This window comes from Crotalus tigris, unplaced genomic scaffold (genome assembly GCF_016545835.1).
Source record: "Crotalus tigris isolate CLP2741 ecotype Arizona unplaced genomic scaffold, ASM1654583v1 scf7180000017673.840971, whole genome shotgun sequence".
NCBI classification, from domain to species: Eukaryota; Metazoa; Chordata; class Lepidosauria; order Squamata; family Viperidae; genus Crotalus; species Crotalus tigris.
In genome coordinates this window covers 481,074-503,762 of record NW_024096558.1, presented here as the reverse complement: position 1 = coordinate 503,762, position 22,689 = coordinate 481,074, and the positions used below count along the sequence as shown (strand labels likewise).

Below are 22,689 nucleotides of genomic sequence, written 5' to 3'. Positions count from 1 at the left end.
GGATTTAGGAGCATCTGGACAGCCATTTTAAGCAGGCCATAATCATAGTTGTCATAGTCATGAAGAGACTGGGCAGCCACTTGTCTAAAACGATACAGGGTCTCCTGCTTGAGCAGAGGGTTGGACTAGAAAATCTCCAAGGTTCCTTCCAACTCTGTTATTCTGTATTCTCTGAATGGATCAGAAGATGGATACATTTCAGACCTTACTGAGCTGATGGGAGGAGCTTTCCAGATGTTACAGTAAAAGAGAAGCACATTTAACAAATGCACCACGGTGATGGTGGGGTGTTTGTTTGTTTTGCTTAATTTATTACTGTTTGTTTTGCTTAATTTATTACTGCTTGAAATCCAGTGACACTGACACAGTTACCCCTGCCACCCTCTCCTTGCTTTGGGGGGAGCAGCTGGCTGTTTGACCTGTTTCATAAAATACAGTACTAGGAAGTGGACTGCTTACACACATGCACCCACAGGTTAAAACTACAGTGATTCAATACTGCAACTGAAAATAGTACTGCCTTTAAAAAAAATCAAGTGTTCCCCCAGTCATAATTTTTTTTTAAAAAAAAACAACAGTTAATGCTGTTACAAACGCTACTGATGTGAGGACAAGGCAAGACACAAGTAAGTCCTACATCTTCACTGCAGTATAAATATGGAAGAATTTATACAGTTTACCCACATCCAACACTACTTTTCTTTCTACCCGTTGCAGCTAAAGGACTAGAGCACCTCTGCTTTGGAAAAACTGATGCCTGAGGTCTCCATCATGGAATGTCACCTAGTCATCTTCTGTGCCACTTCCTGAGCGATCCTAGGAGAGAAGAGGAAAATACTTTTTAGTTGTACCTTAATGTATCAGGTATCTTCCTGACTGTCCTGGGAAGTAGGTAGGCAGGCAAAAGAACAGTAATGATCCAGGAAATCTCATGGATGAACTAAGGTCTAAATTTTTTACTCAGTGTACCATGTAGCTTTTTGAAAAGTAGAACTTGGTTTTGTGTTTTCGTTCTGCTTATTTAAATGGAAAATGCCCTCTCTTTCTTTGACCATCTCTCTCCAACAAAAGCACTAGATCTCTCCTCCTGGGATCACTGATGACACCTTAGGGGAAAAAAATCTATTGTTTTACCTACCTCTTCTTGCTCTTCCTCGCTGTCATCATCACTAACCACGGGTTTAGCCCGGGACCCACGGCTGGTGCGTCTGCGGCCTTTCATTCGGTCTGGTACTTTTTCCTTTCTGCCCAGTTTAATCTTCACTTTGACAGAACGAGCTGGGAAGAACAGAGCGAGACTGAAAAGCTGGCTATGAGTTTATGTTCCTGTTCCATTATGAATTATGACTGAAACAGGTTGAAATCTGTCCTAATTTTCGTGAGACATAGACACAATTTTACTTATATATCTGTATTTCCAAACACTCCATTAATCTGCTTCACTGTATTCCTAAGCCTAATAACCTAGCTTGTTTTGTGAAATAATCACACCAAAAACTCTTTTTCTTCTTATGAAAAAATCGAACAGCCTTTTATGTACACATAAGGATGGTGCAAAAAGGGCAGGATGAGGCTTTCCTCACAAGCTCTGGACCCTAACCCTGTCAAATGTCAGCCTTTCTTGATGGCTCTAATGGCTTTCAGATATTTTCTCTGTCAGCCCATCATAATTTTCGTACTTTTTCCTTATGCTTAACAAGAAGTGCCTAGCCAGGTCTTGCTATCTCCAAAACCCAAACAGGATCACAGGTGGATGCAGGGTCAGAAATATCAGGAACATGGAATATTATATCCAGCTCTGAGCACCAAGATTCAAGAAAGGCAGGGACAAATTAGAACAAGTTCATAAAATGGCCACTAAGGCCACTTAAGATGTTTAATGTTTGAAAGCCAAGCCCTATGAAAAATGGATATCTTTAGTTTAAAGAAATATGACTTAAGAGAAGATATAATAGCCACCTTCTGATATGTTGCCAGAAGGGCTGCAAACACATGTCTACTGAGCCACAGGAAAGAACACGAACCAATAAGTTAAAACTACAAGAAAGAAGATTTGGGGCAAATATTAGGAGGAACCTCCTGGTTACAAGCTGTCTGCTACTGAAACAGTATAGGACATGAGCTCTTCATGGAGGATTTCAAAGGAAGGTTGGAGGGGCATCTGTCAGAGATTCTCTTATAGATCTAGCACTGAGTAGGGGATTGAATGACTTCTAAGGCAGGGCTTTTCAACCTTTTCACCAACTGTACCACTTTTAGGATATGGCAATATTTGAGTACAAGTGTCAAAAACTTGATGACCCCCCCCAAAAGAAAAAAGGGATAAGGTACAGGTAGTCCTCGACTTACAACAATTCGCTTAGTGACTGTTCAAAGTTACAATGGCACTGAAGTGACTTATGACTATTTTTCACACTTACGACCGTTGCAGCATTCCCAGGGTCATGTGATTTATATTTGGATGCTTGGCAACTGATTCATATTTATGATGGTCACAGTGTCCCAAGGTCAATGGCAGGGCTGCTGGTGGCGAAGGCGGGACTTCCTTCAGACCCTCCCTTTCATTCCAATCTCCTTCCCTCCCTCCCTCCCTGCCTTCCTCTTTCTCATTCCCATCTCCTTCCTTCTGAAGAAAGAATTTGAACCCCCGCCCCCATATTTTTTCTCTTCCATATATTTATCGAACAAGGAAAAGCTTCCAGAGACAGAAAAGACAAGCCGCTGAGGGAACTAGCTTAAAAAGGCACATTCCCTTTTAAGAATTAACTACTGGCTAGAAAGGAAAGGAGCCGGCAGCCGGCACTGAAGAAAAACAACCACCACCACAAATGTAGCAAGTACTGGCTACCAGTTAAGGCAGCCTCCCCAAATGGCTCCATTCATAAGTAAATAAATGCTACAGGCAAAATCCATTTAGGACAAAAATATTTCAAAATCCCTTGCAGCAAAACTTACAGCTAACAATAGCAAAGCAACAGAGTTAGAACCCCAAATCCAACACGGGACATCAGCCATCAGCCACAATAGAAATTGCCAAACAATCCTTAAGAACACAAAGCCCACATTGCACAAATCCCAGAACTTCAAAGTCACAAAATCACATAAAAATCCTTCCACTTTCCCGGTTTGTTGTTTAGCTGATCCAAAATCGAACTGCTGAAACAGCACTTTGCTTCTGCCAATAAATATCTCCTCTCGAGCCGGCTTCCTTTCACCTATTTCAAACGGTGGTGCTTCATTTTTTTTTCTTTTCTCTTAAAGGTATAGCCTCTCAGCTGGAAACCAAGCCCCCGGCTTTTTCTTTCAACACTTCCTTCCTTTCTGTTTCCCTCCCTCCTGTTCTCTACCTCCCTCTTTCTCATTGCCATCTTCTTCCTCACTCCCTCCGTGCCTCACCTCCAGTCGATGCTGCCTTTTTTCATTCCTCATGGAGGGTGACCCCTCCCCAGCTGCGTTTCTTGCCTGTTTGTCGCTGCCACCTGTGTGCGTGCGCAGCACGGATGGCTGCCACAGAACTTATTTATTTATGAGACTTATATACCGCTTTAAGTGCAAGCACTCTCTAAACGGTGTACACCAGTAAGCAATGTATATATATATTTTACATTGCCCCCAACAATCTGGATCCTCATTTTACCTACCTCGGAAGGATGGAAGGCTGAGTCAACCTTGAGCAGGTGAAAATTGAACTGCTGACCTGCTGAACACAGTCAGCTAAAGTGGCCTGCAGTACTGCACTCTAACTGCTGCGCCACCTCAGCGCCAGATCTGCTCCTAGCTGGCCTGTTTGACTCCTCTTCCCAAGGCTGCATTTTTTTTCTCTCCCTCTCCCGCCCAAACTGTCTCCTTTTATAGCCTCTCCTGTCTCCGCCCCCTTCTCCTTTCTCTTCCGGGTGAGCTGGAACTGCCGATCCTGGGGCCTTTGCCTCACTCCAGCAGCCCTGCAGGTCCCGAGGACTCTCTCATGATAAGTCCTGTGCTGTGCTTTGGCTTGTTCCCTCCCCCACTACACTTGGCTAGGCTGGGCAGGGCCATGTACCACCTGCCATGTGCCAATGTACCACTTGGTGGTACATGTACTACCAGTTGAAAAGCCCTATTCTAAGGTACCTTCCAACTCTATAGTTCTATCACTGAAGTTGAAAAGTATCCCAGAGAAGACACATTACTTCCGTATTGCTACCAGGAAAATGACACAGATGTATCCATGAAGTTACTAGGAGTTCAATTCAATCTGATTTAATTTCTTTCTAAATATTTTACACATTTGTTTTGCAAAGAAAATAATGCTGAATAAAAAAACACTCACATTCTGATTCAGATCCTTCCTCTTCTCCCTCTTCCTCCTCTTCACTCTCTTCTCCCTCGCTGTCTTCCTCTTTTTCAATTTTTTGCCTCACGCTAGTAAAGACAGACTGCAGAACAATTGAGTCTTCATAAATCTGCAGGAAACCATAGAAGAAAGGAAGATGTAGAAATTATGATTGATCTAACACTTTCATCCCACTGGGCTAAGTTCTATATTTATTTTCAGTCCATGCCCTTAGTTGTTATGATGGTTTTGCTTTAAAAAATGGGGCCATTCTTAATAGTATTGGGGATTTATGGAACATTTTTGAGTTCTATCCTATCATATCTATCTTGCTCTAATTTTCCAACAACCTTGTGTTCCATATGAAATTGGGGAGAAGATGGAAAAAAATGGTTGCCCTAAGACCATCTACTCAGTTGGTTGCATTAGCATTTGAAACAGCATACATACATACATACATACATACATATATTTGTTTTCTGAGGTTTTCGCGGGTGTTTGTGTGTAGGTCTTTGGTTTTTTGGGTTTTCTCCTGCATCAAATTGGAAGTGTCTTGTCGACGTTTCGACAAAGTCTCATTCGTCATCTTCAGGCTGGTGTCTTTGGCTTCGTGCTTCTAGAAGCACGAAGCCAAAGACACCAGCCTGAAGATGACGAATAAGACTTCATTGAAACATCGACAAGACACTTCCAATTTGACGCGGGAGAAAACCCGAATAACCAAAGACCTACACACACACACACACACACATACATACATACATATATACATATATGACAGGTAAATTGAAGGGAATTTCTAAAGCTTGGTTATGGATGTGTGAGAGAATAGAAAAGAGCTTTAAGAGATTCATAAAACTCATTATCTCCTGATAATTCTTATCCATTATTTAAGACTAATGGTTTGTCATACCTCTGCAAAGGAATTCTTGCTATATGAATTTTGTCTACAACCATGGTATTATAAAAAGTACTGAACCCATCTGCTTACAGAGCACAGAAACTATGCATCTCTCAAAACGCATCTCAATTGTCCTAACTTATTTAACTAAAGGAGAATTAGTTCAACCCGCCATATGGAGTAACCATACACTTTTTTAGTGTCAAGAATGTGCTCTAACTGCAGGAAGATGTCTTACCAGTGATCCTTCAAGATTGAAAGTCTGAGCATTCTGACATAGAAGCATGACATCCTTCTCCAAATCATTTAGGCTGCGATATTTGTGGTTCCGGATACGCTCCTGAAAGTGAAGTGGGGGGCAGAGGAGAAACAAAAACAATGTTTTATTGAACAAAAGTTTCAGATTCCTGCCTTCATTCACTTGTCATCAGAGTGAGATGATGCCCCTATACGTATGCATATTTCAGCAATTGAGAGAGAAAAAGGAGCAATTCTTAAAGCTGAAAGGGATAGTATCCTCAAAAATTCTTTTAAAATTAAGAACACAGACAGAGATAGTTAGATCAGTATGGATTCTGTAAAACACCTGTGCAGTTAATTCACTTAAAAGACATGTAGAAACATCCATTGTACAATTATATTCAATTATACAATATTTATACACAATTATACAATATTTCAATAATACTGGTTTTGTGAGGGTATTGACTGAAACTCTGATTGTTGAACAAATGAACTTGCACAACTGAATGAGCAAGATGTCTGTCTGAGATTTTGGCCCTTAAAAGGCCTCAAGGGAAATCCCTAATTGTGTGACTCAATTGATGATTAGGTGGATCTTTGGTAATCCAAACTATCCCCTTTGTCCGGAAACTAGTTTGAAAGCCTCAAGATGATGTAATGCTATCTTACAAAATTAAAATACAAAGGGGAATAACTCAGGATCTAATATGCACATGAATCTTTTTGTTGTTGTTGAAGGGAGGGCATTTTGAAATTAAAATCTAAATTTATCTAAATAAGCAAATAAGATTCACTGAAGGTTTTAAAAAGTTACCTTCTCTAACATAGAAGGGCTTCATTCAGTAAATCAGAGATACTACAAACTATACAAAGTCTTCCACCATCCAGTTCAGGAAACCAGCATGCTATTGCATTCTTTGAATGTATACAATTTAATGCATTAAAATATATTAAGAACTATTTAAGACATACCCTATAACACAGCTTTAAAAAGATATAGTGCAATATTGATGGCTAGTATTTCCATTTTTCAAATGGGCTATATACCTTCCCAAAGTTATAGTTATGTGCAACACTTATTTACAAGCCATCTAGCTGCATCAGAAAGTGTTCTCGGAAATAATGCAGAATGATGGGCATCCCAGTTAGAAATTTCAATGGCACATGTTAAACTAAGCTGCACTAGGAAATCAGTTTACTAACCTTGTTGTAAGCATTAAACTACAGGGCTCAGCCTGCTCTTCTAAACAAAGGGACAGAAGGTAGGCATGTGATCTTGTGAGAAAACTCTTGTAGGTGGCTTTCCCATCACATGACCAGAAACTGCAGTAGGTGGTTTCCCCATCACATGACCAATGTCAAGTCAGTCTTCTCAACCTGACTGGATATCATCTGCTAAGTGGGTATGGGAAATGAAATTGGCTGTGGTTATGGGTCACTCAGCTTCTCTCAGGTTTGTTTGCTCACATGAGGCAAAACTACCCTATTTGGATCAAATCCAAGGTGCTGCATCCTGCTTAAGATGGGCAGGCCTATTTTATCATTCCTGTTATCAAGAGCCACTTTGGTATTAAAATGTTGAACTAGCAACTGGCTTTCTAGTGCCATCTTAGGCATAGAAGACAGCTGGGTGACTTTGGGTCACTCCTTTTCTTAGCCCAACCTACCTTAAAGGTGGTTGTTGTGGGGAAAATAGGAGGTATGAGCATTATATGTGCTGCCTTGAGTTGCATAAATAAAGATGGGATATAAGTCAAGTAAGCAAATAAACAAACATTGGGCCCTTCTCTGAATTAGAGAAAGATAAACAACTCCTAAGGTACCTTTATCTTCTTGAAATCCACTGGTTTGCGAATGAGTTCATAATATTCTGGAAGCTCTTTTCGAGAAGGCAGTTGAATGAAGACTTCACTAAGCTGACGTCCACTGCTGCTACAAGGCAAGGTGAAGGAAAACATCTAAAACATGGCTTGCCTTTCCCAATGCAGGCCAGTTCAGAGGCACCTGCCCTGGCTGTCAGGGATTGAAGAAGTGAAGTGAAATATGGAGACAATTCTATTTTATATTACTAAAGTGCACCTACTAATGGCTGATATGCTGCATTAGTAGCTACGGAGGAGCCAAGAAACAGCTTATTTTATCTGCAGGATTAATGTGTATTTATTAATATGAAGCACAACAAATCAATTTTTATGTATATAATGTGTAGGAAAATTTAAATTATGGTTGGAAAGAAAAAGTTTGGTATCTTATTCTGGCATACTATCTTCCTACTGAAAATTGCTCTCCTCCCCCACTGTTAAGGTTTAATCATACAAATATTTTCTGATGTGGCTCTGAAGCATTACATTAGCTGAAGAATTTGAAATCTTGGCATGCAATGGATGAAGCCTGTCAAAACACAGGAGAGCAGCACTGATGGGGTGAATCAGACCTGAGAAACAATATCTGTTAAAACCAAAGCTTTATTTCACAATAGAAGAGAGGGAAGTGAATTGCTTGTCATAGGTCTGTCAAGACTGGAAGCTTAATAGTTTTATCTAACATTAGGCAACAATTATGTTTACTGTAATGAAAATTCAGAGCTGTGAGGCTCTGGCAGAGAATAGTTTTAGAAGAAAGGATCAATGTTAGCCTTTTCCAATATGATGCCCTTCAGATATAATGGGACATTAAACTGGCTAGGAATTCTGAAAGTTGTAGTTCCAATTGTGCAAAAGATTCATGGAGGGGAGGAAGACATTGTGAGTGGTTTGCTGCTACCATCTCTGACTCTCTGAAAAATTGAGCTTTTGTACTCATAAGGCAGGGGGTGCGGTGGCTCAGTGGTTAAAGATGCTGAACTTATCAGCTGGAAAGCTGACAGCCGGATTTAAGACCCGAGTGCTGCATGATGGGGTAAGCTCCTGTTCCTGCCCACCAAGCAATTCAAAAGCATGCAAATGTGAGTAGATAAATAGGTACCACTTCAATGGGAAGGTAACAGCTTTCTGTGTGCCTTGGCATATAGTCATGCTCGCCACATGACCACAGAAATGTCTTTGGACAACACTGGCTTCTCTACTAAGAAAGGGAGATAAACACTGCCCCCTAGAATCAAACATGACTGGACAGGGGAAACCTTTATCTTCACTCATAAGGCAGCCAATATATTGGGTAACTGTTCCAGCATGACACTCATACTCACTTCCCATTACTCCATTCCACTTTTTCACTTCTCAACATTATCTCTCTGATATGCATAAGTTGGTCCTTGACTTGCAACAATTTATTTAATGATCGTTTGAAGTTACAATGGCATCGAAAACAGTGAATTATGACCATTTTTCACACTTGCAACCACTGCAGCATCCCCATGGTCATGTGACCAAAATTCAGACACTTGGCAATTGACTCACGTTTATGACAGTTGCAGTGGCCCAGGGTTATGTGATCACCTTTTGCCACCTTCTGACAAGCTAATCAATGGGGAAGCCAGATTCACTTAACAATTGTGTTGCCAACTGCAGCAATCCACTTAACAACTGTGACAGGAAAGGTTATAAAATGAGGCAAAACTCACTTAACAACTGTCTTAATGAGCGACAGAAATTTTGGGTTCAATTGTGGTCCTAAATCGAAGACTACCTGTAGTCTTGGTTTTTCACATAAATTCCAGTATTTCACATCATGCTGGATTCCCCTTCAAAGTCCAGAGGCAGCAGAATCAATAAATATGTAGATACTGCTAAACAAACATCTGTCCAGAGGAGAAATACTGATGGCTGAGGATATGAAAATGTAAAATTATAGGGGAGAAATGTCCCTTCTTTCGGTTACCTGTCTTTATACTTAATCACAGCATCCACAATCTTCTTCATTTTCTTAGTGAGGTTGGGTGGATTTGGAGAGAGCTTCTCAGCAGGGGGCCGGCCTCGCTTTTTCTGCTTTTTGCTGTCATCGTCTTTGTCCCGGCTACGAGTGCTGGTGGTTGGGGTTGAGGAACTGACATCCACGTCTCTCTTGCGCTTGCGGGAGGATTTCTTCTGACGCACCTCCTCTTCGATCTCCTCTAGGGTACCCTCTTCTATGGCCTATCACAGATGATAAGAACAGCAGTCAGCCAGCCACGTACAACAAAAAGCGAGCGGGACAACAGCACACCGTGAAATGACTGAACGTGAACATTCACACACAGCCGAGCCACCTAAGCACAGTGAGGCAATGGGATGTCTACATGGGCTGCTTCCCCAAAGGCATCACTTCCCAGGGTAGTCAGTTATGGATCATGGAAGGCTGCAACACTAAAAGGTGGAAAGGAAAACTAGTTCTCTTACCTACAAGCTTTTCTTCTCATGTTAAACAGGGCCAACAGGCAGAAGACTCTGTAGAAACCATGCAGAGCAGGTTGTGGGGATGCCCCTTCCTGCCAGTTCTGTTGCAATTTCTTCCAAAGCAGCAAGGAGACCTGAGGCTACTAACCACCCATTAGCCATAATTTTTTATGCTTCAGATTGCACAGTAAAAGAGGAAAAGAAGCAAGTTGACTGAAGGCCATGTATAACAGAAGTAGGAAAACTCAGAAGTAAAACTACCCATCTTTCATTTTTATAGTCATATATGGCTAGAGGATCTCACTTACTCAACATTCAGAGCAAAGGAACCTAGAGATGAAACTGCGACAGCTTTGTAATGTCAGCAAATCATGGAAAGTCTTTACATGGAGAATGGCCTGCCAACATGGTTCATCATTTGTACCTTACATGACATTTAAAATAAGCAGAGTTCCTGACCTCAAATAGCTTTGTAGGACCTCTTATGAGATGTACTTTATGAAAAAGAATGAAATCAAGCAGACCATTCTTTAATATTGCAATACAGAAATAAAAAGCATTAATTCCTTAAAAATTTTAATTGGTAGCATCAAACTTCTAACAGTCTGGGAGAAGGAAGCACTTAATTTTATTTGCAGTCCTCCTTTTATCTACCAAGTCCCAGCACTATCTTTATACTTGCTGTACGTTTTCTTTGAAATAATTGTTTGTCTCCAATTCTATCCATAATTTGCTAGTTCAGACCCTAAGAGAAAACTGATTAATTAACCTACAGTGAATTATGGCATACTGAAAATAGATGTGGGAAAAGGAATGATAGTTTAATTAATTAAGATATATACATGTAAATAGGTCCAACGATTCTTCATTCCACCTTGAACATCTAGGTTTTAAACTCAAGGCACGTTCAATTTATGACTGAAATCCCACTTTCTAATGAATAGGTGACAGCTCTATTCTTCTGATCTTGGATAGTGGGAAATATAAGAGGGTTCCTCATGACCCATACTTCTCTTTGCCCAAGAAATATATAAGGCTAGGAGAGAATCATTGGTAGGCAAATATATAGCATTAGACTCAATATATTAATGAGCTATTCTTGGCAGTTTCAAACAAGGGAAGCAATCTATTTAATTATGCTATTGTTTGAAGAAATCAAGGAGAACAGAAATGTGCCTTGGAAATTACAGCCTGAGATTCCAAGGCCCTTTTTCATTACATCTAGCATCAGCCACCCTCCCTGCAACAAGGCAACAACATGTACAACCATGAGGTGTTTTCTGACCTAGAAAAAAACTAGGCCATAGAAATCACAATGCCAGCTGATAAGGAACTGAAATGTAGAATTTGTTTATCTTATATGGAATCTGATAAACTTGAAAAATGGTGAAGAACAAGTGTAATAGAAAGGAAAGGTTCTTGACTGAATGTAAGCGAATACTAACTCAGAGATCTCTTTTTGTTTTATTTTTTTAAGGCTTGGCCTTTGAGAGAAAGCTACAACAACTCTGATTTACTCCATTCTTCAAAACAGTAAGAAAGACAACTTCTACGTGAATTCATGGAATGGGTCTCTTTTATTATACTACAAGTAACGTGTTTCAACATTGGCTAATACGCAGAGCAGTGCAGAAACCTGACATACACAGAACTTCTTGTTCTGCATTTCTCTCACAACTGGAACAAAAATACAAGGATGGGCAAGACTGTTTCTGTTCAGTTCCTTCCACTGTACCAGCATTTCACAGCTTAGCCAAAGCCTCCTCCAGAGAAAGGAGAATGGGATGTAATTAATCAAAGAACTACGAACAATTGTACCTTCCATTCTCTCCTGGTGTCTATGTGTCTGTTAGTGACTAATTTGTGGATATCTGGAAAAGATATAAGACGTGGAATACTGCTATGCCACTGATTAGGTCAGTGGTGGCGAACCTATGGCCCGGGTGCCAGAGGCAGCACTCGGAGCCCTTTCTGTGGGCACACGTGCCGTTGCCCCAGCCTTGCCTCCCCCCGTGACCTTCTCCTCTCCAGCAGCCCCCCTGAAGGAAACTTGCCCTCGAGCGTGGCCCAGATGGAGCAGCGCAGCCAAGGACATGGCAGCCAGGCAGCGTAGACAAGACTCTGCCCTCACACCCCATCATGCAGTTGATGCTGCAGGGTGTAGGCAGAGGGTGTGGCCGCCATAGCGTTGCTGGGCTGCCTGGGCGATCTGCGGCGGGTCCTGGAGGCGGTGAGTGGTCCTGTGGGCAAGTGGGACGGGCAATGGGGGGGCAGAGCGGGGGCGGGCGGGGGGGGTGGAGCAGGGGCGGGGCCAGTTTTTGGGCACTCGGTCTCTAAAAGGTTCGCCATCACTGGACTAGGCTGTTCTGGCATGATTATTAAATCTCTTCCTAAAGGCTGAAGTAAAATATGTAGGCTGGAGCCATATTGGAATCTTGAGAAGTGTTCTGTACATATTTTATACTTCTGAGGATGCTGCCTGGGCTCCTGAAGAAGGTGTCATATGCTTTTAAAGGCTGCAGGTATATAAGGCTAAGAGAAAACCAATAGAAATTTGCTGGGGACTAAAAAGAAAAAAGAAAAATCTCTGTGGGACAGAACTAGAACCTCCTTCTTCATAACTGTCACATAACAAAAGCTTGCCTTAGTTTTGAAGCAGAAATAATTTCACTTGCAAGCCTCTATTGTTGATGAGGCAGCCTAGTTCCTTCTAGATATTTTGGATTAATAGCTAGCCTCTCCAATGGCAAAGTCTCGTAGAAAGTATAGTCTGAAACCCAGAGGGCACCTGGTTGTCCATTTGGGAACACAACCTTTCTTCTCTTTGAATCCATAGCTCAGCTATTTAGAGTTGCTGAATACTTTTGCAAGCAGGAATTCTCAGGGCTAAAAAGAAAGGAAAAGCCATAAAGGAGGTTTGGCCCATGTAATTCATATCATGTATAAAAGGTAGGTAAGGGAGCTATCATTCTATTAGCAGGACCCATCTTAGAGAAGGCTGCCATCACTGAGTTTGCCTTGTGGAGCCTTCTTACAACAACCCATTCATACATTTAAACCCCTTTTTATCAGCCAGCATTTGCCACATTGCAGAGAGAAGCCAAAGTTCCCGATTTAACATGTTGTGGACCTTCACTGGTACATGAAACAGAACTGGAGAAAGGGTAATTAGGCACACAACTCCATTATATAATAAACCAGATCTGAGTAATTTTCCTCCTACAAAATGGTTAGCTTCCTGTTTTCTGTTATGGCAATTGTTGTTATCCTCCCAGCAAAACCTACTGTACGTATTGATTCAATACAGTTATGGGAAGTGCTTTTGTTCCTCTTAGCTACAGCTCTTATTAGCGGTTCTTTTGTTAGAGGAAGACCGATTTGTTTGTGACTTTATCTCTAAAAAAAAACTCTTATTGATCTACATGGCATAATAGTAGCACCTGTTTAACATTTTATATCTAACTTGCATACTTTTGTGCAATTTTTAGATTAAAAAATGAACTTATTACATTACATCTACAAAAAAAAATAACAAAGAGATCTGCAAAAGAAGTAGAGGCAAAAACCTTGCTTGGCAGGTCATTCTAATTTTACTTTATGTTTCTGTAGTAAAGTGTTGAACGCCATTCCCCTTTGCTAAAACATTTTACTTTTTGACATAACTTTGTGTAGAAGCAAAAAAGGCTAGGCTATCTTTCTCCCTGCCACCCTCAAACATGGCATAAAACAGAAAACTTGGTCTTACCTTCTTTGTTTCTACTTGTTTGATAGGTAGCAGTCCAGACAGAAGGCATATTCCCTGCCCAGCAAATGGGGGCAGATGCTAAGGAAAATATAAATGGGCTGGACTAAAAGGTCACCACCTCTTCCTCTGGACAACCAGTCACTCTTAGCCTAGCAATAAGGAGCCCACCCACCAACAGGCCCCATAGTGAACAGGTATCCTAGAACAGGCACGTGCTGGATTACTGCCCATTAAAAAACAGAAGGAAAATTAATAGTTAAGACCAAATTTTCTTTTCCATTTGTTGCTGGGCAGTGGTCCAATCACTGGGATGATTCAAGAGGTCCGTTGCTTTACCTACATGCAAACAATGTCACAAACAATTTTGCTGTAGGCTCTGTTCTTAGAATTATTTCATTTGTTAAATAAAAGTGTTGAATGCCTCAGTAAGAAGGCACCTGATGAAGCTTCTATCCTGTATCAGTGAGTCATTTGCAAATACCACATAATCCTATAATAGGACTTGATCTTGATACATTGACGCTCTTCTTATTCCCATTTTGTATTTAGGAAGTGAATAAACAGAGTGTCCCTCCATAAGCCCACACATATAATCTCTACTTTCAATGCCCAAAGGCTGATTTGGTAATATTATCACGTTAAAATTAATCCATTTTCTTAACAAACATTAATTTGGAATATTCCACACTTGATTGCAGAAGTCAACTTCTTTCCATAAAAAGTATTACTGAAGCGAATGAAATTATTGCCTTTTAATCTTAAATATTGAACTGAAGCCATGAAAACTGCTCGTTGTATGCTGACTTTTCTTTTAATCAGCAACTATCTTGTATCATTGAGGCCATCAACTTTTTTATCTGTAATGCATATTCACTGCTTTTTCAGCCATATAAGGAACTGCTGTTTCCACAAATTGGAGCCTACATGTAAAATTATTTTTTAAAAATCCAAAGAGAGAAAAGCCCAGACTTTCAAGTATATCTTCAGCAATGCTTTAAGTTCACTTCTGATCCAAACTAATCCAGTAAGTACCATAGTTCTCTTCCTGCTGACAGAGGCTGAAGCTGTTCTGCTAAGGATAGGAAAGTTAAGGAATTCTGGATGGGTCCAGATCTTGTATGAAATCCAAGTTATAATACCCAAGTGTAATTTGAAAGTGTAAAGGTGAAATCCAGGATTCCCAGTCTCGTAGCCTTGTATCTGTCGACATAGTTACAGTTTTATGGGGACTAGCAGTTTAGGAACCATCACTTCAAATTCTGTAACATTAATTAATCTCCTTCTCTTCAGCAAAACAGACATCGATTTCAGAATCAGATGTTTTTACATGAGGAAGTTGAACGAACGCCGATCTTCATAACACCACCAATGTAGCAGTTTCATGTCCACCATAATTATAGAAGTGAATCTATTAAGTCAGCTAGTAATTCTGCCTGATATGTTGCAATCTTGCTGACATATCCATCTACCCTTGACTTGGATAAGAGCCTAATAAAAGTATGGCCATTATTGATGAAATCATCATAATCACTATAACAAACTTGATAAGTACCCTAAATATCTAAGCAGAAAAGCAACTGTTATTTTATAAGTTGCCTTATGCCAATATCAGATGAAGAGCAATCTATACTGAGTGGGCGCAGCAATACAAACATTCAGATGCAGGTTTTCTAACTCTAGTTTACCCATAATTTTTAAAATGGGATTGGAGCAGAGATCTTGGATATGCAACCCATCATAGAATTTCAATATGTTCCCCCCTCCAAATCCACCATCAGAGTTTGTTTGAGGGAACATGGGCATGGATTACCTAGAATTTATAACTGACTTCAAAAGAATCCCACAACGAAGGAATGCTTTGCATGGCATCTGATCACTGTAGTCCAGTGTTTCGCAAACTTGACAATTTTAAGGCATGAAGTCCAATTTTAAGGCAGTTGAAGTCCACATGCCTTAAAATTGTCAAGTTTGGGAAACACTGCTGTAGTCCAAAAGCATTTACTCTGATCTGCATCAGAACAGAATTAAAATCTCAGAGAAAAGTGGTCTTATACCATTATTTTTTTCCAATAGCACACTTGAAGGCAGAGGTGTCAAACTGCCGGCTCATGGGCCGGTTGCATCATATGAAGGCTGCGCCCACCTCAGCTCCGGCAATACAAAAAAAGTCACAATACGTCATGACACGTCACGTGACTTGGCAAGTTTGACACCCGTGCTTTAAGGTGTACAACAATTACATATTCCTTTGAAGATAGGGAGTTTCAATTCATTATTTGAAAAAAAATCTTATAATTCTATGATAGCCTCAATGCTTCTTCAAAAGAAAAAAAAACAGGCCATGTTATCTCTGAAAAAGTAATTTTTTCAACTTATAATAATAGAAGTTATAGCTAAATTTCTGCCCCGAAGGAATTATATACAACAAAGGAAGTTTAGTACAAAAATGCCAGGAAACAAACTGCAGGTTACTTTGACTTCTTTGATTTCTTAAGAGAGATAATTTTTCACATGAGGTCTTCTTAGTGACTATTATAAAAAGATTCCAGTTTTTAAATTCACACTGTTTTTCCTGTGGTCCAGTTTACAGAACTCCAGCAAGAATGAGTTAATACCCTCTATGAGTAAGAGAAACAAAGAACAACAAGTGCTGAGTGGAGCAGGCACATCAATCAGGGATGCTTTCTGTAGCTTATCCTTAGAAGTGTACAAAAATGCCTGGAAGCCTGGGCTTGCCAGGATGACCTTTGGTAACAAGACAGAAGAGAGGAGAACATCCTAACAAGATTCTCTAGCTCCAAGACTCAAAAGATGAATTACAGCAAAAACTTTTGAGAACGTTGCATGAACAGTCATATGTCTCCTTCTTAACTTCAATCATCACTCTCTCCTCTTAACATACTTCAGTGGTAAACAGAGCAGAAAGGTGGGGATCTAAGTAAAGCACAAAGCAACCATCTCTGGGTTATTTTACAAATGGATAGTGTCCTAGAAGATCACAGCTAACTAAGCCTGCCCTTTTCTCCTGCAGTAGTAGTGACTGGATCACGGAAGGAAGGGTGATGCCTCCTAGTCTAGCTCAGGGACAGCTTTTTCTCCCCATCCCCCACCCCCAGTCTGCCTCTTAATGGCCAAAGACGGAGAACATCCAATCTCTGGATCACTGCCCAGCAACAAATAGGATGAAATGTTTGCTGGGACAGGCAAGAAGAGGGCACACTCAGCTGCATAGTAAGTAGGCTTTCTGCATCTGAAATGTTTGACATCTGTCAAGGAGATCAATTGAATTTAAGTTTAGCAACATGGTTCCACACAGTTGAGTTGATAATACCCAACAGAAGTTTTGAATGGCACCGAAGACATTTATTTTTAAAACATACCACCATGTTTAATACAAAAAAAATAGGGATTAGCAGTGAAAGAGTGTCACTGCACACGATTAGAAATCGTCAAAAGAACTGTATCAAAATTGAAATTTGGTTGCGTAAACTCAGCTAACTCTCAAAACTTCTTGTGTTGGGTATTTTCTCAACATTCAGACACACAGACAACACAGAGATAGGTAGAAATAAAATTTGAGAAAATCATTGGAGAACGATGCTGTACCATGTATACCTTGAGCCATTGCTTCTCAGTCAGGGAATCACTATAATCCACTTCCTTACGGTGACGGGAACCTCTGCCAAACATCTTCTCTTCCTCCTCTTCACAGGTTAGTCTTTCTACTTCTGCATCGTCTTTAATTATCCAAGAGGGCAACTCATCCTCTTCCATCAATCGTGGCTTTCGCTTAGGATTGCGGGCCTCCTCTCGCCTGCGATCTAAATCCATGCGCTGCAGAAGGAGAACAGCAACGTAAACTACATGTGGTATAGCCTTGGACTGCTAAGCTTTATGCTCAATATAGTCATTTACGGGAACGAGTGCAAGTCTATCATTTCAACTTAACAAAGTCCTCTCAGTCTTAATTAAAGAGGAATTATGAGGTATAGGAAAACCATCAGTCTTAAATGTTTGAAGTTAATTTTGCAAATTAGTTGGAAAACTATTAAGAGATTCTGAATAACTAAACAATACTTGCAATTTTTTGTGAAGAATAAAGTCTATAATAGTCCGTTTCAACATTCAGATATGATGGAGTAAACTTTTCATTATTACCAAGCAAAATGCTGGAATATGGATATATTTAAAATCAATCAATCAATCTCTGCCTTAGAGTGAGATTATCTCTTTTCATGGAATAGAAGAATCTTTCAGCTTTCCATCTTTATTCTGTATTCCAATATTTATTCTATTCTAGACTCTAAAATACAACAATATTAGAAACAGAATGAAATGACACACTGGTGCTTCCCACCTAGTGCCACTTTGAAGTCTGCTTTAGATCATCAAAATGTAAGTAAATAAAAACTATGCACAACAAACTGGCTCTTCATTAAAAAAGTGGTTCCTGAGATCTAAAGGGATGAAAATGGACTGCAGTCTTATTGGTCTCAAGATTTTTTCCAAGTTTCCCCAAGTTTTTCCCCCAAGTTTCTTGGTTTGATAAATTTCTGAAACCTGAAACATCACTTCAAGTATATTCCAAGTTTTTTTTTTTAAAGAAACAGATTTATACAGTTATGTGAAAACACATGATGAACGCAGGTATACTTTTTTCAAGAATTCAGAAAACTGTATTGGTCTCAAATTAACACTGCTATATTGATATACATACAATTTCAATATGCTACAATACACATTGTTTTTTTGGAAGTAAGCTGCCAGTCCGGCTAGTATTTTCTTCCCCATGCAGTAGTTGAGCATGGAAAAGAAGACTCCTGCTTGCCTATGTCTCTCATCACTTCTTATATAAATAGTTAGGCAAATAGTTGATGTTGGCTCAGCTCAATAAGTACAGCAAGAATAAAAGTGGTTGTTCCTGGCTGAGACCACCAGAGTCTCAGGAATACAGGTTAGACTGGGAAATTAGAAGGCAAGGGACACTCACTTTTGGCATCAGTGCTCAATTTTCCCAACATGGATGTGCCTATAAGCCCCTTGGAGGCAGGTTTGACTCAAAAGACACTTCACTTTCCTCCAGAATTGAAGGCAGGGGACTTCTGTTTTCCATCCTTTTCCAACTTCCTTTCTATACTTGGAAGGAGAAGGACTTAAAACTATTGGACGAGGTGGGACAGAAATGGGTGAGAGAAGGGGGCATTTTCCTTAGGAAGGCAAACTGCAACTTGGAGGGACTGGAGGTAGGCTAAAGTGAAAACAGCTGAAGAGTGTTATTTGTCCCAATACCATAACAAGTCATAAGTATCTATATGAAGTATACATGCTGGGAAAGGATTTTGCTTATTCTTGCTTGCTCTTTCATTTTTTGAGTGGACATTTGTATCAATAACCATCATCTTATCCTCCCCAGTAACATGAGGCTTCTCTTGGATCTCAAAACAACCTTAAAACAGCACAGAGAATAACAAGCTTCGTGTGTGTGTGTGTGTGTGTGTGTATGTGTGTGTGTGCGCGCGCGCATGCACACATATGAAAGAACCCTGATGCTTATATTGAATTAAATGATATTTGGTTAATGCCTTGGAACTATTTTTCTCATTCCAATATTTTTGTTATAATAATCTGGTCAGATGGTAGCTTTTCATTTTTCTAAAATTGGGCAAATACTAATTCTCGCAGCTGTTAATACATGTAATATTAGGTATTCATTCTCTTTTCCATAATTAAATCCTAATATTCCTAGTAGAAACAGTTCGGGTTTAAATTCTATCTGCATTTTAATCATCTTTTCTAACCATATATGAATCTTAAACCAATATTTCTTTGCATTAGAGCATATCCGCCAGACATGATAATAAGTCCCTGGTTTTTGTTTACATTTCCAACAAATATTTGATACATTTTTAAACATTTTCTCTAATCTAACTGGTGTCACATGCCATCTATACAATATTTTATATAAATTCTCCTTATATGCAGTCGCTTTAGTAAGTTTGATATTTCGATCCCAAAGTTTTTGCCAATCTTCTAAATCTATGGAATATCCAAAATTCTTTGCCCATACTAACTATTTTTCTCAAGTATTATGAAATCCAAAGGATCTGCAAAAGTCTCATCAATATGTATTTCCTCCCTTTTCTGCACATATGCCCTGCTTTCCTCTGGCGTGAGTGCATCCACTACTGACTTCCTAAACAAAATGTAGCTAACTTAATGTTCCTCAAGTAATAGGCTGAACCTAGAAGAATAAAGTTGACCTCTATGACATACAACAAGCAAAATAGCCATTCTCACCATAAAAAGATCAAACTCTTCCTCATGTCGGGCAATCATTTGGTTAACCGTTTCATCATCTGGCACTTCATCTTCTTCCTGAAAAAATTCAAAGTTTCTCCCATTTAATTCCTGCACGGCAGTTCGTGTGCTTGGAGTTTTATACTGATTGTTTTACCATCTCAAGTTTGATTTGGCTACGTGTGAAAATATATCCGGTGGTCTCAATGGACAGTAGCCATGTGGCAGATGCTCCCCATTGGTATTGGCCAATTTTGCTGACCGTCTTAAACAGTGAGGACTAAGGGCTGGACGGGCGCAGCGACTGAATTACCCCTCTCACCTTTAAAGGTGGCTCCTCCGAGTCGGAGTTGAGGCACAGGGTTGAGGCAGTGTGGGGAAAGCTTGCGCTGCCACTGCCGCTGCCCGTACTGTATCTGGTCTGTGGATAGATAGAGGACTTCAGTCTCCAGGGCTGCCAATCCAGCACCTTTCACTGACACTCAAATTCACTTCTTAGGGTTCATGCCGCTTCCTTCCAGCCCACAGTCCCTTGGCCTCAGGATTACAGAGAGCAGGGATCGAGGCACAACACATTCCTCAGTCACGCATGAGAGATGGAGAAAGCCGCCTCCCACTCTCCTCATCGCCCCTTACCTCATCTTGCTCCTCATGCTCTAAGATAGCCTGCAGGAAAGCTCGCCTTTCATGGCTGGAGGACTTCTGGTCAAACATTCCAGCCTGGATCACCTTCTGATCAACATTCAGCTTGTACTTGGCTGCAGCAAGTATCTTCTCCTCCACACTGTTCACAGTGCACAGGCGCAGCACTCGGACTTCATTTTGCTGCCCAATGCGATGTGCTCGATCCTGTGCCTGCAGGTCCTAGAGTGGTAGACAAAGACCTCCCTCACTGTTCAAGAACTACACTCAACTGCCTTTCTTCTAAAGACAGAAGAGGCAATGTTGAACCAGCAGAGGGGCCCAAGACCGGATAGCTCTTCCTTTTTATGAAAGCAGCATTCATGCCTTCCAATAGACTCAAGACCAAAACATGCCTCTGGAGACCCATTTCTAATCCCACAGATAAGAGGAAATGCTTTGTTTAACTCTCTGCTCCTCAGGTCTCTGGCTGACCTGTGAACTGGCAGAGTGTCCCAACCCACCAACTGAAGACTAATGTTCTGTACTGTACCAGGGTTATCCAGGTAATGTTTGGAGGATAGCAGCAACATCAAGGGACGCTCTTTAGTCTCTAAATCTTTATTGGTGTAATAATCCTTATTATACTTGCTTGCTTGTTTGTTTGTATTTCATCCTTTTTACTATCCATCTTCCACAAACATATTATTTTAATTGATAAGTATTTCTTGGTTTCATATGCCACTCCTTTGATTTGGCACATGGGTGCAATTTTGGTTTTAATTAGCAACTAAAGGTTCTTCTTTAACTTTGCTTCAAGATAGTTAAGACTGCGCCCTGAAGAAAGACCAGATTAAGATGAGAGTTTATACTCTCAACTCCCGAAGAGATCTATTATCAGATGAGGATTTTTTTTGTTTTTCTCCTAAAGGCGCAGAAGAACTATTTATTTTAAAACTGTAATTATGCCAGAATTCTCATTATTGATTGTAGGCAGAAGGGGAATGTCAAAGATTCAAATATTCTTGAAATTAAAAACTACAATACATATGCCTTATATGTATAATCCATATCCCTTGATGAAATATAAAAAGTCCTTTCTTTTGCATTAGTACTATATATGTAGCATTATGAACTTTAATTTCACCAATAAAGATTAATTCTCTACTTATAACTATTTTCCCCCCTGAAACATAGTAAAAACACTTTTGTTACCTGGTGAGGATTCCAGTCACTGTCAAAAATAATCACAGTATCAGCAGACTGCAGATTCAGTCCCAACCCCCCTGCTCGGGTGCTCAGAAGAAAAATGAAATATTCAGAGCCTGGCTCATTGAAAGTTTTTAGCAGCATGCCACGATCTTCAGCTTTAGTTGTTCCTTTAAGAGCCCAGAAAAGAGAGGGTTTTCCTTGTGCTACGATATTTTATTTCAGGATAAAAGCTATTACAAAAATTCTAAAACTCAGAAGTCATAGAGAAAAAACATATTTCAACAAAGCTGACAAAAGTGACATTTTAGAGTTATTACTTATGGAGAAGTTACATAACAATTGAAGCATTCAATTCTTGACAATATTAGAGAATTTACAAGGATAAATCAGATGGTTTGGATTGGCAGACGTTGTTTGGGCAGAATCATCATGATAACACATGGAAGTTACATTTTGTTATAACCTGCTTTCTTTCACTTCTGAACTTTAAAACAACTGGAGAATAAGCTAAAACTGAACACTCAAGAGAAGCTGCACTTAACAGATACTAGGTATTTTCCTCTATGCCATTCCCCAAATTATTTGGACAGGTCTGTAATGCCCAAATCATGACATTAATTAACATTTGGGTCTTCATTCAATATCAGCAACATCAGCCAGTAATGAAACAGATGAATCTCTCAGGGTATTGTGGCTGTTAATTATAGTCTTAAGTGGGCAACCACAAAGAAGTGCATATTTTTAAAAATAAAAAAGTTTATTCTTTCCTAACGTTATGGTAGTCAGTTCAGTATAACCTGATCATCATTTTTGAGCAATGTTGGCATTTAATCATAAACTTTAGCAGATTATGACACAGGGCTACATAATACACTAGACTGCAAATATTTTAAACTCCATAGCATCCACTCATAGTCACTATATAAATGCCTCTTTTCCTACCTCCTCACAAAGTATTATGGGGAGAGGGAAAAAGCTCAGAATCCACTTTTGATCTCTCTCTTTACAGAAGGGCAAATTAATGCTGGTTTAAAAAACAAAACCT

General features: G+C 39.9%; 1 protein-coding gene across 14 annotated transcripts in view; it reads right to left on the bottom strand.

Annotated features, from left to right (window-relative positions):
- Positions 1-288: 288 nt before the first annotated feature.
- Positions 289-22,689, bottom strand: part of SMARCA4 (SWI/SNF related, matrix associated, actin dependent regulator of chromatin, subfamily a, member 4) — a 92,141-nt gene continuing 69,740 nt past the window's right edge. For 8 of the 14 annotated variants that reach the window (XM_039337270.1, XM_039337275.1, XM_039337269.1 and 5 more), the window contains 11 exons: positions 21,648-21,811; positions 20,448-20,675; positions 20,134-20,232; positions 19,812-19,889; positions 17,121-17,348; positions 9,276-9,529; positions 7,280-7,388; positions 5,452-5,553; positions 4,310-4,442; positions 1,139-1,278; positions 289-816 (listed from right to left, as the gene is read on the bottom strand). In XM_039337270.1, coding sequence (XP_039193204.1) covers positions 784-816; positions 1,139-1,278; positions 4,310-4,442; positions 5,452-5,553; positions 7,280-7,388; positions 9,276-9,529; positions 17,121-17,348; positions 19,812-19,889; positions 20,134-20,232; positions 20,448-20,675; positions 21,648-21,811 — 1,568 coding nt within the window. In that variant the 3' untranslated portion in view covers positions 289-783. The remainder of the gene's footprint in view (positions 817-1,138; positions 1,279-4,309; positions 4,443-5,451; positions 5,554-7,279; positions 7,389-9,275; positions 9,530-17,120; positions 17,349-19,811; positions 19,890-20,133; positions 20,233-20,447; positions 20,676-21,647; positions 21,812-22,689) is intronic. The other 6 variants (XM_039337276.1, XM_039337277.1, XM_039337278.1 and 3 more) reach the window with 6 other exon arrangements.